Source organism: Emydura macquarii, unplaced genomic scaffold (genome assembly GCF_026122565.2).
Source record: "Emydura macquarii macquarii isolate MOO-44397 ecotype Brisbane River unplaced genomic scaffold, CSIRO-AGI_Emac_v2 contig_67, whole genome shotgun sequence".
Classification (NCBI taxonomy): Eukaryota; Metazoa; Chordata; order Testudines; family Chelidae; genus Emydura; species Emydura macquarii.
In genome coordinates this window covers 1,060,348-1,073,328 of record NW_027130204.1, presented here as the reverse complement: position 1 = coordinate 1,073,328, position 12,981 = coordinate 1,060,348, and the positions used below count along the sequence as shown (strand labels likewise).

Sequence of the window (12,981 nt, the reverse complement as noted above, 5' to 3'; positions counted from 1 at the left end):
CACTACCTGCCTTATACACAAAGGGCCACATTCTCCTCTTGATGCCGCTCATGTGCCCGCCCCCCCATGCGTGCCCCTTCCTCGCTGTTTCCTTCCACTCTCCCGCAGCTCACAGCTGCACGTGAAGAGCAGGTAAGTTCTCTCCGGGGTGTCTCCCTGCACATGCAAGTCATGTCTGAGAATGAGACAGGACCCTCGTTGCCGGGCTGATGGGTGCACCTGGTCACGAGTGGGTGCCCAGCTGGCAAATGAAATGGCTACAGCTGAGGCATGCAAGTGTCAGCCCTGCCTGGGGAATACCCCCTCTGATTGGTTGTTTCCCCCAACTCCTGGGGAAGAGCAGCCGATCAGGCTTCCTGCAGCAGGCAGGCAGATCTGTCATGAAGAGCCAGGCACAGTCTCCCAGGAGCCTGACATCTCAAGGCAGCTCCACTCCCTTCTTCCCCCCTTGCTCCTGGGAGCAACCGGGTGCTGCCTCTGCTGCTCCCCGCTTCCCTCTGCAACACCCAGTCTGGGGGGAGAGGCAGCTCCCCTGCAGTTCCCCCAGAGCTGGGTGATGGAGGGAAGGAGGAGCAGAGGTGGGGCTGGGAGAGCAGAGGAGATGGGGGTGGGGGACAGGCAGCTATGATGGCATTTTAATGTATAGGACATGATAGATTCCCACCCCTCCTCCCATGCATGCTTTTTCCAGGCCACGTTCAGCACTGCCTCATTGTGCCATTTCAGTGGCCGGTTCTGAGACTGTAGTCCTGTTTCCTCTCTCTTTACGCCAGCTGGGCCAAATTCTGCCTTCACTTACGCCAGTGTGATGCCGCTGCGGGGAGCTGCGGTGGATCAGGACAATGCTGGGCCCCGGTCCGGCCCATGTCTCTCATTGCATCGTCTCTCTAACTTGCTGCTCTTTCCTTTGTTTCAGGGCCGCTGCGTAAGGATGCGTCTCCCTCTGGCGGAGCTCTTGGCTCACGGGTGTTGGAAAAGCTCCTCCTCCCTGCCCTGCCCCTTTTGGCTTCCAACCTGATTCCTCCTGCGCGATGGCCCAGACTGGGGGAGTTGTCCGCTTCCGCCCCGAAGGCGACTGCGCTGGATCGTCCCCACGGTTGGCCCGTGACCTGGATCGGAGGCCCTGGCTGCCTGCTGCCAAAAGCATGGAGTCCGCTGCCTGCAGCCCACAGCGCTGCCTCACACCCAATCTCAGCCCGGGCAGGGTCCAGTTACTGCGCAAAAGCCTGGTTCCCGACGCCCGGCGGTGCCAGCTGGGCATGTATAACAGCACCGGCTCCCTAATCCGCAAGGCTCCCGACACTGGCCCCTTTGGCGATGGCAACTGCCCAAGCTCTGGGCGGGTGACGGCGCCGTGCACACCGCTGAGAAGCAGGCAAAGCTCCTTGCTTTGCTCCCCCGGCAGCCGCAGCCCGCTGGTGGCACCGATGCCCGAGGGGCAGAGCTCTGTGGTGACGTTCCGCTTCATCGAAAAGGCCAGTGTGAAGACCCTCAATGGCCTCCCACCAGGCGAGCCCAAGAGGGAGAACGGGCCAAGCCCCCATGGCCTGAGCCGCAGCTTAGAGTTCGGGGAGGCCGTCCACTGCGGCTCCAGCAAAGAGGGGAGCTCCTGCCCCACCGTGCAAAGTCAGCCCTCCCCACAGCGCAGAGCCCCGGGACCTGCAGGAGGCGCCAGGCAGGGCATGAGTGAGAGCCCCCGGGTGACAGCCAGGCCGCCCGCGTGCGGCTCCCTGACTGGGCATCCCAGAGGCACACGCCCCCCGCCCACCCAGAACAGCCCGTTCCAGGAGCACCTCAGTCGGAAGCTGAAGCTAGAGGTCTCTGCCTCTGATCCTTTCCTGGCCGGTAGCTGGTCTTCAGTGGGGAAGCAGCTCCCTCTGAGTCCTGGCAATGGAAGGGTAGCAGGACACCCTCACGCCCTGAATGCCAACTGCCTCTTCAGCTCCCTCTCCAATGGACTGGGAACCCCATCAGAGCACCTCTCGGCACTCCTGCACACCCCCTTGTGCACGGAGCCTCCTGATCAGGTACTGCCCCGCATGTGTCTGAGTGAGGGCCGGGCCCTCGCCTCCAGAGACCCTGTCCCCTCTGGGAGGCTCCCAGCTGATCTGCTCTTTCGTTCCTGCAGGGGGGCTCGTGGGCATATTCCCGGGAGAGCTCAGCTCATGCTCAGCGCATCGCCAGGGCCAAGTGGGAATTCTTCTATGGCTCTTTGGACCCTCCGGGGACAGGTAACAAGCCCCTGCGGGTCGGGGTGGGGGTTGGGGCTGAGGACAGACTCACCTTCCACTGTGACTGACAGCTGCTTGCTAAATCCAGCTGACCTTTTCTTTGTGCTGGTCCAACCGAACCCGCCCCAGAACCGAGCCCTCCCACGCCAAGCTTTGTGATGGGGGCGTTCTGCAGCTTGGGCCCTGCTAATAAAATCCAGGCTTGAAATGACCAGGCCTTGCTCCTCGGAGGCCCACGGCTCTGCCGCCATGGAGTCTGCTTGTACAAACCCCTAACCCTGGCTTTGGCGTCTCTGCTGGCTCATATGAGTGCAGGGGGCTTCAGGTTAGAAAGGCCGGTTTGGGTCAATTGAGAGCTAGGTGGGCTGCACCTGTCCAACTCTGGGTACATCTAGCCACCCCAAACACTCAGACTCACTGGCAGAGGTGAATCTCCTTTTGGGCACTGCCCCGATATCTCCTTTCTTACCTCTGTCCCTCTGGTCTCTCTCTTCTTCATGCCTTCTTTCATGTCCCCCCTTTCTGTGTGCAGCCACTCCAGGCTGAACTCAGCGGGAGTGTACGTACGTGTCAGCTGCAAAATGGGTCCCTCTGTGTTTCTCAGACGCAGCTGGGTTGCTCTTAGAAGGTTACAGCTGCCGGCATGTAAATGCTCTGGGATCTCTCTATTCCAGGAACCTCCCCCCAGAAACCTCTTGAGCCTCCTTCACTGGCAAAGCCCCTGCAGAAGCCCAGCCACCTGTTGCCGCCAGAACCGGAGACGCCAATGGCCGAGCGCAGTTTGTGTCACGTCGAGGTGGAGATAGAGATGGCTCCAACAAGCAGCAAGAAGCCAGGATCCTGTGAAACTGGCATCATAAAGAGGACAGTGAAGTATTCGGAGACGGATCTGGACTCAGTGCCTCTGCGATGCTATCGTGAGACCAACATTGACGATATCCTGGCTGAGAAGGACGAGGTGGATTCAGCCATAGAGAGCCAGAAGGACAGCGAGAGCAATCCAAGTTTCACGGGAACCTCGGGGAGAAGGAACAGTGCACCTGAAGACCCCTCTCCCCCATGCATGAGAGAGCAGGATGGCAAGTGTCTGAGGACCAGGGTGCAGGGGGAAGAGGTGGACGAGAATGACGAGGTGTTTGAAACGACGAGGCAGGAGAACGGGAGCAGGTGAGGTTTGCCGAGGTGGGGTGAGATGGTGCGTTGTGGTGGGCTGCTTCTTTTTCCATCATCTCTCACTCGCACTGTGGGCAAGCGCCCAAACCAGACACGTGTGACCTGTCAGCTCTGTCTTTGTGTAGAGTATCTTCACATTAGGTGGGGATCCTGTCCAATATCACAAGCTAAACTAAAACTGGGCTGGCCAGCATTCCTACGAACGGCCAGCCTGGGTCAGCCCAATGGTCTATCTAGCCCAATGTCCTGTCTGCCGACTGTGGCCAATGCCACAGGCCAATGCTGTAGAAGGAGTAAATGGAACAGGGCAATTACCAAGTGATGCACTCAGATGGGAAACTGATAAAGAAAACCAACGGTGCTGGTGTGTCAGCAGGAGGTGCTGTTCTGTGGGAGCTGCTGGGGACAAAGAACTAAGGGCACTGGAGTGACCAGAGACCCTGAGGCACTTTCAGCAAGTAAGGGTCAAATTCCAACCAGGATAACGACATTCTGCCTCCCTAAACTCCCTCGGAGCTTTGTCAGATAAGCGATAGCATTCTTTTCTACCTGTCCTAAACTGTCACGTAGTGTTGCTGTGTGTTATCCAACAGCTGCCATGCTCCCCCTCGGAAGGGACTGCATTTCAGTGGTGGGTGAACAAGTTTCTATGCAAAGCTAGGACAAGAAATTGCTAAATTTTGTGTTATGCTCTGGGATTTTTTTGGGATGGAAGGAGTTCTAAATGCAAACAGCAAGAAGTATAATTGTTTGCCTGTATATGTTATTTATTATCACAAAGCACTTTCTGATGGAAAGGTGTGGAGCAAAAGCGAGTACTGGAGAACAGAGTGAGTAGGGCAATGGTAGAGCAAGGGACAGGAAAGATGCGCTGGGATGAATGCTACCCTGGGGAGGATGGAAGGATGAATCATGAAGTGGCTCGAGTTTGGGGCCTGATCCAAAGGCCACTGAAATCAGTGGGATGCTTCACATTGACTTGAATGGACTTTGCATCGGGCCTGGATCCACCTCTTAGTTCTCACATGGGGCTGATCTAAAGTCTAAGTGCTGTTCACTGGCTTGCGGCTAGTTTAATCCCTCCGGGCTGCAAGGGTAGGTGACTGTGACGTCACCCAGCCAGTCCGAGGTGCCCAACACTCAGACGGCTGAGCGCGTGCAGGACTGTCTCCTTCCCCCAGCTGGGAAACGGACCACCGGCACAGCCAGCAGCTCCTGCAGCTGGGGCTGGGCTAATAAGCATAAGAGCGGTGTCCCGCTGGGTGTGACGTGGAAGATGGATTTTCTCCTACCCCTCAGGCCGAAGTGTGGCTTGCCACATGAATCTAGCTGGTCACTGCGCATTGGGTGAGGAGCCTGGCTGGAACCGCGGGGCCCATTGTGGCGCACACTGGCTCAGGGCTACCCACATTGTCCCATCAGGAGCAGTGCATGCAGTGACTCGCCAGGAGTCCCATGTGATCAGTGGCTGCAGGTCAGACAACAACTGAGGACTTGGAGACTGGAGGCTGCAATGGCCAGGCTCTTCTGGGGGCTTCTGGGCTTGCCCACTCAGTGTCTTAGGTGAGGCCATGTCATGGCCAGTGGATCTTGGGAAGAAACAGGCCAGCTACTCCCTTTATAAAGGAACCCCCTCCTTTCTGGCCACGACGGGGGAGGACAGCCATTCCTCATGCGCTGAGTCATCCCTGTGGAGCATGGCAGCCGAACGGGGCTGAACACCTGGCCCAGGCAGGCTGAGATGCAGCCAGGAGATAGTGATCACTTTGTAAAATCCTGCACAAAGACATGGCTCTTGTAGTGTTTGCTGCAAGGTGGCGAGGCGAGGAGAGAACTATACTCCCACCTGGGATGAGCTCACCTCGTCTACCTTGTGGTAAAACACTGTAGCTTCACACGGGCAGCTCACAGGTTAGTCATCCCTGGGGAAACAGAGCTTTTTTGTCAGTGAATACATCGCCGCGCCCTCTTCTTTCCAGGCCAGCTTTCCGGCCCCAGCCCCTCTCTGCTCCCGACTGTTGAATGGCTCTTCTAACAGTATGGGAGCAGAGTGAATGGTGCCCCCATTGGGCCACTGTGGAATTGTACCACCCAGCTGAATTTTCCCTTGGCCTGATCGCTCCTGGCATGTGGATCTCGCTGTCCCATGCTGATTGCCTTATTCTTCCATGACTACTACATCTCCAGTAACGTACAATAGTACATACATACTACGCCTGCAGTAACGTAACAGTGCTGTAGGACTGAGGGACAGTCTCCAGACCAGAGAGATGGCCAAGACCTCATTCAAGTTGCCAGATCTGCTAGTGCAGTAAGGCCTTGTCTACACACGCAAGTTGTAGTGCTTTAGCTAGACTAGAGTAGCTAATGTGATGCAATCCCTCTATTCCCATAGCGGGGGGGGGATTAGCTCTACCGCTATAATGAACATTTATATTGGGATGAGAGCACCCCCTCTCGGGTGTACTGGGATAACCATAGCAGTAAAAAATAAGTAAATAACCTCCTGGCACAAATGCTATGCAAAACAGGCCTCTGAGTAATTAAAACACCCCTTCAAGTGGGTTATTGGCATGACTGAGAGAAGCAACCTAAGATCTCTCTAGGCCTGTTTTGTAGAGCAGCATGTTTGTAGAATAGCATGTTTTGGAGGCTGCCACTGTGGAAGTTATTGAGCGCCCACTTTTTAAAGGTCTTCAGGCACCTAAAGATGCAGGTGGGCAGCTGGTGGGGTTTTCAGAATGCCTCACCTCAGTATTGAAAGCAATGAGCATTAGGCACCTCCATGCTCTTAGAAACCCCACTAGACACCCATCTGCATCTCTTGGAACCTGGAGAAATCTGGCTGTAGGAATCTGCAGTGGATCTACAAGGGCAGGGAGTTAGTGTGGGTGCTCCCCAGGCATCAGGGAGCATTGCATGGTTACGCTGACTGTCCCAAAGAGTGGATCTTCCTTAGGGGATAGAGGGACGACAAACGCCAGAGCTGGGAGTACATGGCTAACACCAGGCTGGTCAGCAAAAGGAAACGGCAAGCTAACCAGCAAGGAAAAGTGACTGGAGAAAGGGCACCTTCTTACTCAGCAGATTTGATCCCTGAGGAGATTCAGCTCTCCTGTCTGTAATGGCAAACCTAAGGCCTGGTCTACACTTAAAGGTTGTACTGGCACAGCTACATTGGTGAGGGGTGTGGAAAATCCCCCACCCCGGAGCAACACAGCTATGTAGACCAAACCCCCAGTGCAGAAGCAGCCGTGCTGACAAAGAGGGGCAGTGGGTATGTACTTGAGCAGCGAGCCATGCTGCTGCCTGAGCTGCCATGACTTCGCTGCTATTGTTCTTCAGGCTACCTAAATCAAAGCCAGTTTGGCCACACCCTCGTGTGCTGTTGTCACACCTTTGCCTGCACTGCAAACATACCCACAGGTAAGAGGGAGCTGGGTTCTACGCCTCTGTGCGTCGGAAGTGCTTGCTACATTCCAATCGGTTGCAGCTGTGCAAACCCCTCATGGGCAGAATGTGGCCTGCAGAACCATCAGCATTAGTGACGGTGTGTGAAGGAGAGAACCAGCTTGACTCTCAGATCCCAGAGGAGTTTGCCGGACTGGCCGTCAGTGAGGAAACCATCTTTTACTTGTACATGGAGCAGGTTTGCTCTCGAAATCACTGAGACCCGGGACACATGGAGTCCCATAATGCCATGTTCAGAGAGCCACTCTGGGGAGTAGAACCTTTACTTTATGGATGGTAAATAACTACAGGGTGAGAGGCAAAGTTTTGTGCATTAAAAACAGGTGAAAGTGATGATTCAGCAAAACACTTACGCATGTGCTTAATTAGAAATACATGCTTACACGGACTCCAAGGGAACATCAACATTTGCTGAAGTGCTTTGCTGAATCCGAGCCGAAGTGATGGGAAACAGAGTCACAGGGGCCCCGATCCTAAAGGCTAGTTAGGTGCCTAACTGCCATTGACATCAGTACTTGTGAGTACCGGGGCCAGATTTTGGAAACCTTTCCACTGAATTGCACGTTCTCTTGCAAGCGATCCTGGTGATTTTTTTGGCCCATGCTGAATTTGTCCCCTCAGGATGGGGCATGAATATACCAATGAGTTTGCTACCATGTATTTTTAGTAGGGACCTGCCGGCGGAAGAGGACAGCAAATTGGTGAGAATTGCTTACAAAAAATAATTGCTAGGAACATCAAACTCCAGCAGAGTTGTGATTTTGGGGGCAATAAATATGCCCCTAATTAGCCTGGGATCAAGGCTCTGTTCAAGGCATAGGTGTTAATATTGCAGAATTAACCAGCACCATCACTGGCAGGACTGGGGGGCTATTGCGGGGAAAAAATCTGCTGTTGACAGTGATCTAGAGAAGAGCTGCAATAAAAAATGAACCAGGTCCTAGACTGTTGTAGCAGAGGAGCTGTGTCCAGAGCAGGAGGCCATATGGGGTGTGTGTACTGCCCTGGGCCTGTGCTCGACTCCAATGAGAGACTGTGTGCGGCCCGGGAAGGGACATGCCAAGATACAGCAGCTGGGTATTGCTTACAGTGCCGGGAATGCTGAAACCACTGCTCTCCCCCCGCTGCAATGACATACCTCGAAGTGGGTATCATTGGGAAAAGATCACAACAATGAGTTTGCCTCCTGCTAGTCACACAGGCCCGTATCTGTCAGAAAGGACCGCTGACGAGGCTCCTGCTCCAGAAGCAGTGCGGGCCTCTCTATCCTTTACCTCCTTCCCCTCTCCCACGATCCCTTCCCCTTCTGGAAAGGGTTTTGTGTCTCTGGCCATTGCTTATGTGACTGGCACCTGGAGATAGTTTGTTTCTTGTCCGTACTTCTGTGGGCAGGAGCCCAGTTACACTCCGGGCTCTGCTCCCTTCCATCCCCATGTCTGTTACCCTGGACCTGCAGTTCCCTCTTGCTGAGATGGTGCCCCTCTGCTCCGATCCCCAATGGGGTGTGGGAAACATCCCGTCCAGCCCACCGAGGTCCCCTGCCTGCCCCCTCCTTTTCCAGTGAGACTCAGCCCAGCTGCTTTAACACTGCTGGCACTGCCCTATGCTGCATGCCATTCACAGCAATGGTCCTCTGCCTCTGGCACAGCATGTGGTACTCCAGATGGACACGAATGACAAACGATCCAGGCATTGTTAAATTGATTTAATCGCACACTTCCTGAATTATAATGATAGTGAATTTACATTTCTCTGGCCTCTTTCTCGGGGGAAAAGAAGCTCTCCACAAAATGTAACAGACTGATTTTTTTTACCATGTAGTACCGTCAATTCACCCACCACTGAAATGCAGTCACCTCTGAGGTGGAACGTGGTGAGTGTTTGAGCACACAGTAACACTGCACAACAGAAGTGGAGAATAGTTAAGCAGAAAGGCTGGTTACTGATTACTTAGGCAAACTTCCATTGAAATCATGGAGAGGTTGGCCTAGTGAGATTACCAGAGTTGTGTTTTGCACAGAACACACTGGTTAATGAATTGATGACATGCAGGGGTTTAGACAATGAGTTTTCCAAGTTCTTTGTGTGAAGATGTTTGTTCATGGTGTCCAATAATCACTGGCATAGCAGTGGGATAGAACACTTTCTGATTTTCCTGTGCTCTAGCCGATCAGAAATCAGCGTGGCCTGAAAAGTCATTTCCACTTACTTTATTAAACTGATGGCAGCATATCAACTGAGAGGGCTTTTAAGGTTCTGTTTGTACTTTTATGAATGAAGTGAACTTGTGTTCATTTTGCTGGAAAGCTGCTTACTGCCCTGTGCTCAGTTTGATTGGCTGACTGCAACCTACCTCATTTAACAGGTCACGCTGTCAGACGGTAATGACTTCTGATCAGGGCTGGATTCACACCAGTAACACAGAGGAGAAAGGCTTTGTATCCCATTACAAATCTGTTTGGAGGGTACATGGCTGGGTCCTTAGTGGGATCTGAACCCAGGACCTTGGCATCTAAAAGACTGAGCCTTTACTGCCTGAGCCAAAAGGCCAAGCCTGTGTGTAGTAGCTGAGTCATAGGTCTGTGGGGATGAGCCGCTGGAGGAGACAAAGGTCCATTCTGTGTTAATGGGGACATGCATCCAGAGCTCTGAGGTGCTCAGCCATTCACATTCCAGTGTGGGGCACTGTTTGCAATGTCCTATCTGGCTGGCCGGGCTTTTTCCCTGTAACCTGGCTCTCTCAGAGGGTTATGGCCCTGTATGGGTTCCGAGGATACGTTATCCTTCCCAGTTATCAGTCTCAGTAGCAGATGAATTTATAATTGATGGGCTAGCAGACGGTTCTGTGCTCCTTACTGACCAGCTGCTTCTTCTCTCTGCCCCCTGCCAGGATCATGCATAGAGATGAGCAGGGCCTGCTCAAGTCACCAGTGCCCTTCCTCCTGGGACACAGCCTCTCCAAGGATGGCATGGACTCTTTCAGCAGGCATTTTGAAAGCATCATGGAGTCCCATCGAGCCAAGGGGACATCCTACACCAGCCTGGATTCCATTGATGCCCTCTCCTCCCCCGCCCGTACCCATGGCACCTATTTCACCTTTGACCTTCCAACACTCACCCCAGAAATACAGGACCAGATCCGAGACAGCGCCAAGCTGATTGAGCAGAATTTTGCTCCACTGGCCCACCTGGAGCCAGATTCCGGCACCAGCTCTGCCACCGATGCCCCTTGGACTGAGAGGGAAGAGGAACCAGAGAGAAGGGGGAAGAAAGGCTCTCACAGCCCCTGCCGCTCAGAGGACAGCTTTGTGCTGCCCCTGGCCTCCGTAGTAAGGTAAGTGACCCAGGCGACCTCCATCAGAGCCATTGAAGGCGGGTGTGTGTTACAACCCAGCAGAGTCACGTGGCCTTCGGGGGTTAGTCAATCAACTTGGCCCCAAGCCAGAGCATCAGGGACGGGGCGGTAGTCAGAATGCCAACCTTCCACCCAGCGTGAACGTCCTGGGGCTCAGCCAGATGGATCCACGTAGTAAAACAACTCTGGTGAGCGCAAGTTCCTCTGATGGACACAGGCTGTTCCTGACGGGCCAGCACTGGGCTGTGCTCCGTTTGCTGGCTGCTGGTGCCAATCACCACGAGAGGCCTTTGCGACATCACGGCAGCTGTTTGTGTTCTGGATGGGGGTGCTTGTCCTCTCCTCCTCCCTGCAGCATCCCAAGGGCTGCCAGTCTGAGCCCTCACTCATTCCCCTCCCACCCGGTGGCATCCCAGAGATCTATAATGGTGTGCGGGTCCCTTCTCTTCCTGCAGGACACAGCTGGCCTCCCCTCAGAGCACCCTCATCGATCCCCTGTCCATGGTCCCAGCTGATTCCAGCAAGAGTTCAGGTTCCCCAGTTACTTTCCTCTTCTGCCTACTTTAGTTCTGCTTCCTGCTCTAGGAGGAGTGATCGAGGGCAGAGGGGGGACAGAGGCCTTGAATCCACATAAGAAGGCACGTAACAGGCAGCTAGCATGTGCCTGCTGATTTCACTGGGAGCTGGATGCTAGCCAGGTTCTCAGCATGAGGCCCAAAGCAGATGAATTATGGGAGCCTGAAATGACATAGAAACAGGTGCTATTGACAAGCAACTAGTTAATGGGAAGTTCAAGTCACAAGGCAAAGGGAATTGAAATGGGAGGGGGAAATGAAAGCCTAACATCTAAACCCAGCTGTCCACAACAGGGCTAGATCCCTACAGCCATGCCAGAGAGGAGAGGAGAGGTAACTCCTGGCTGAATGAGCTGACTGGTTAATGCACAGCAGACACAGGAGGTGTGATCTTCGGAGACCTGATTTGCCCCCGCGCTGAAGCAGAGGTGGAATGTGTTCCAGCAACCTGCTGGCCTGTCTGATCTGTCCCTCCCTGCTAGAGCAGAGGGTGTTTGGGGGCCAGGAGCACCTCTGAATTAATTCTGGTGCAAAACTAAGCCCTTGCGGTAGATTGGCTCTTCTCTAGAGACCTGCAAGGAATAGGATTTAACCTCTTTTTAGAAAACAACGTTTGGTTACATGGCTGATGGGGACGGAGGTTTCCAAAGGGCACTTATAAATCCATCCTGCTGCTTTGTGGGAGAGTGACTCTCTGTAACAAGGCAGCATCCACAACCCTGCAGGGAGATCCCATAACTCTCACCGGGGGCACGTCTCTTCAGGAGCCAGCCTGGAGCAGCCGGGGGAGCCGTTGGAGACGCGGGTGGAATGTTGGGCCTGATGGGCTCTATGGCAGGCGGCTAACAGCGGGCTCCGTGGCAGGCGGGGAGGATGAGACACATGGCCAGCATGGGGAACCAGGCTTGCATGTTTGCCCCAGCAGCATCTACAGAGGAGGTGGCGCCCCACCATGTTTGGTAAATTACGTCTCCTGGTAGAGACAAGGAGGCGCCGGTGAAACCTAGGAGAGGTGAGTGCCCTGGCCTAAGGGAAACAGGGATGAGTGAGGGAAGCCAGACATGGTGATACTACCCAGGAGGGGGCAGAGAGAACATGGTTGATTGATGTGGTAAACTCCAGGGCAAGTAGAATTGATGGAGGCAAACCCCAGGGATTGTGTGCATTTGGGGCATCCTGAAGGGTCGAGGGGAATGTGTCACGAGAGGTCAGGGCTGAGCTGGGCCAGGAAAGAGAGCAGGGAGGAAGAGTCACTTTTGCTTAAAGCGGGTTATCCAGAATCATTGCAGATGAAAGAACCCATGCTCCCCCGTTTTCCATGCGCTCCCTTTGGTGCTCAGGGAAGGGTCCCATGGGCAATGCTGTTGGGCTGCGGGCACTTTGTAATGGTGACTTGAGGCCAGTGGCGCAATCCCCAGCCCTTCGAGGAGGAAAGTTGAGATCCATTTATGGGTGGAGTGGCTGTTCTTGACCAGGACTTGGTCCTGCGGGCCCAGAGGTTCTGTCCTTGAACCCATCTTTAGGAGATGGTGGAGCTAAATTGTTTTCATTTCAGCTCGTGATGTCAGGTGGCAAGAGGGCAGTTGTTTGAGTCATAGCTTCCTCTTTCCCACTTTCACAGTGTGTTGGAGCATATAATTAAAGCACTGTGCATGTGTTGACCAACACAGCACCCAGTGCCAGTGCCCTCCTCTTTACAACTGGGGAAATAGGCACAGAGAAGAGATTTACCCTCCAAGATCAGGTTGCAAATCAGTGTCAGAGGTGGAAATTCCTGGCTCCCAAGCCTATACTAAAGCCATACACGCTTTAGTTAGTTTGTGTAAGTAAGTGCTGTTTGTTCTCCTAATGGCTATCCAGGAGGTGACGCCCCCACATGTTGAATCAATTCTGCGGTTTGCTCTGCACTGCCTACTTCCCGCAGACAGATGTTGCTCTCTGGGAAGCCCAGGGGATGCGTGAAGCAGGAATTGATTTCCCTTTGCAAAGATCCACCTGTCCATATTGTGCAGCAAGCAAACTCTGCTGTAGGGCTGTGCGTAGAGACACTGGCTCTCAGCTGCGTTCTGGTGCAGCGTCCCTTTGGCCTGGCAAACTCCTGGAGAGCTCTTAGAACTCTGCCTGTGCCTGAGGGTGCGCCGCGGGAGACACTGTGCTGCCTGACCTGCTTCTCTCT

The 12,981-nt window shown here is 54.1% G+C and overlaps 1 protein-coding gene across 1 annotated transcript in view; it reads left to right on the top strand.

Annotated features, from left to right (window-relative positions):
* The first annotated feature begins 1,031 nt into the window (after nt 1–1,031).
* PSD (pleckstrin and Sec7 domain containing) overlaps nt 1,032–12,981 on the top strand; it is a 58,301-nt gene continuing 46,351 nt past the window's right edge. The window contains exons 1-4 of the mRNA XM_067536697.1: nt 1,032–2,027; nt 2,129–2,231; nt 2,906–3,398; nt 9,766–10,209. Of these exons, the coding sequence (XP_067392798.1) occupies nt 1,032–2,027; nt 2,129–2,231; nt 2,906–3,398; nt 9,766–10,209 (2,036 nt within the window). The remainder of the gene's footprint in view (nt 2,028–2,128; nt 2,232–2,905; nt 3,399–9,765; nt 10,210–12,981) is intronic.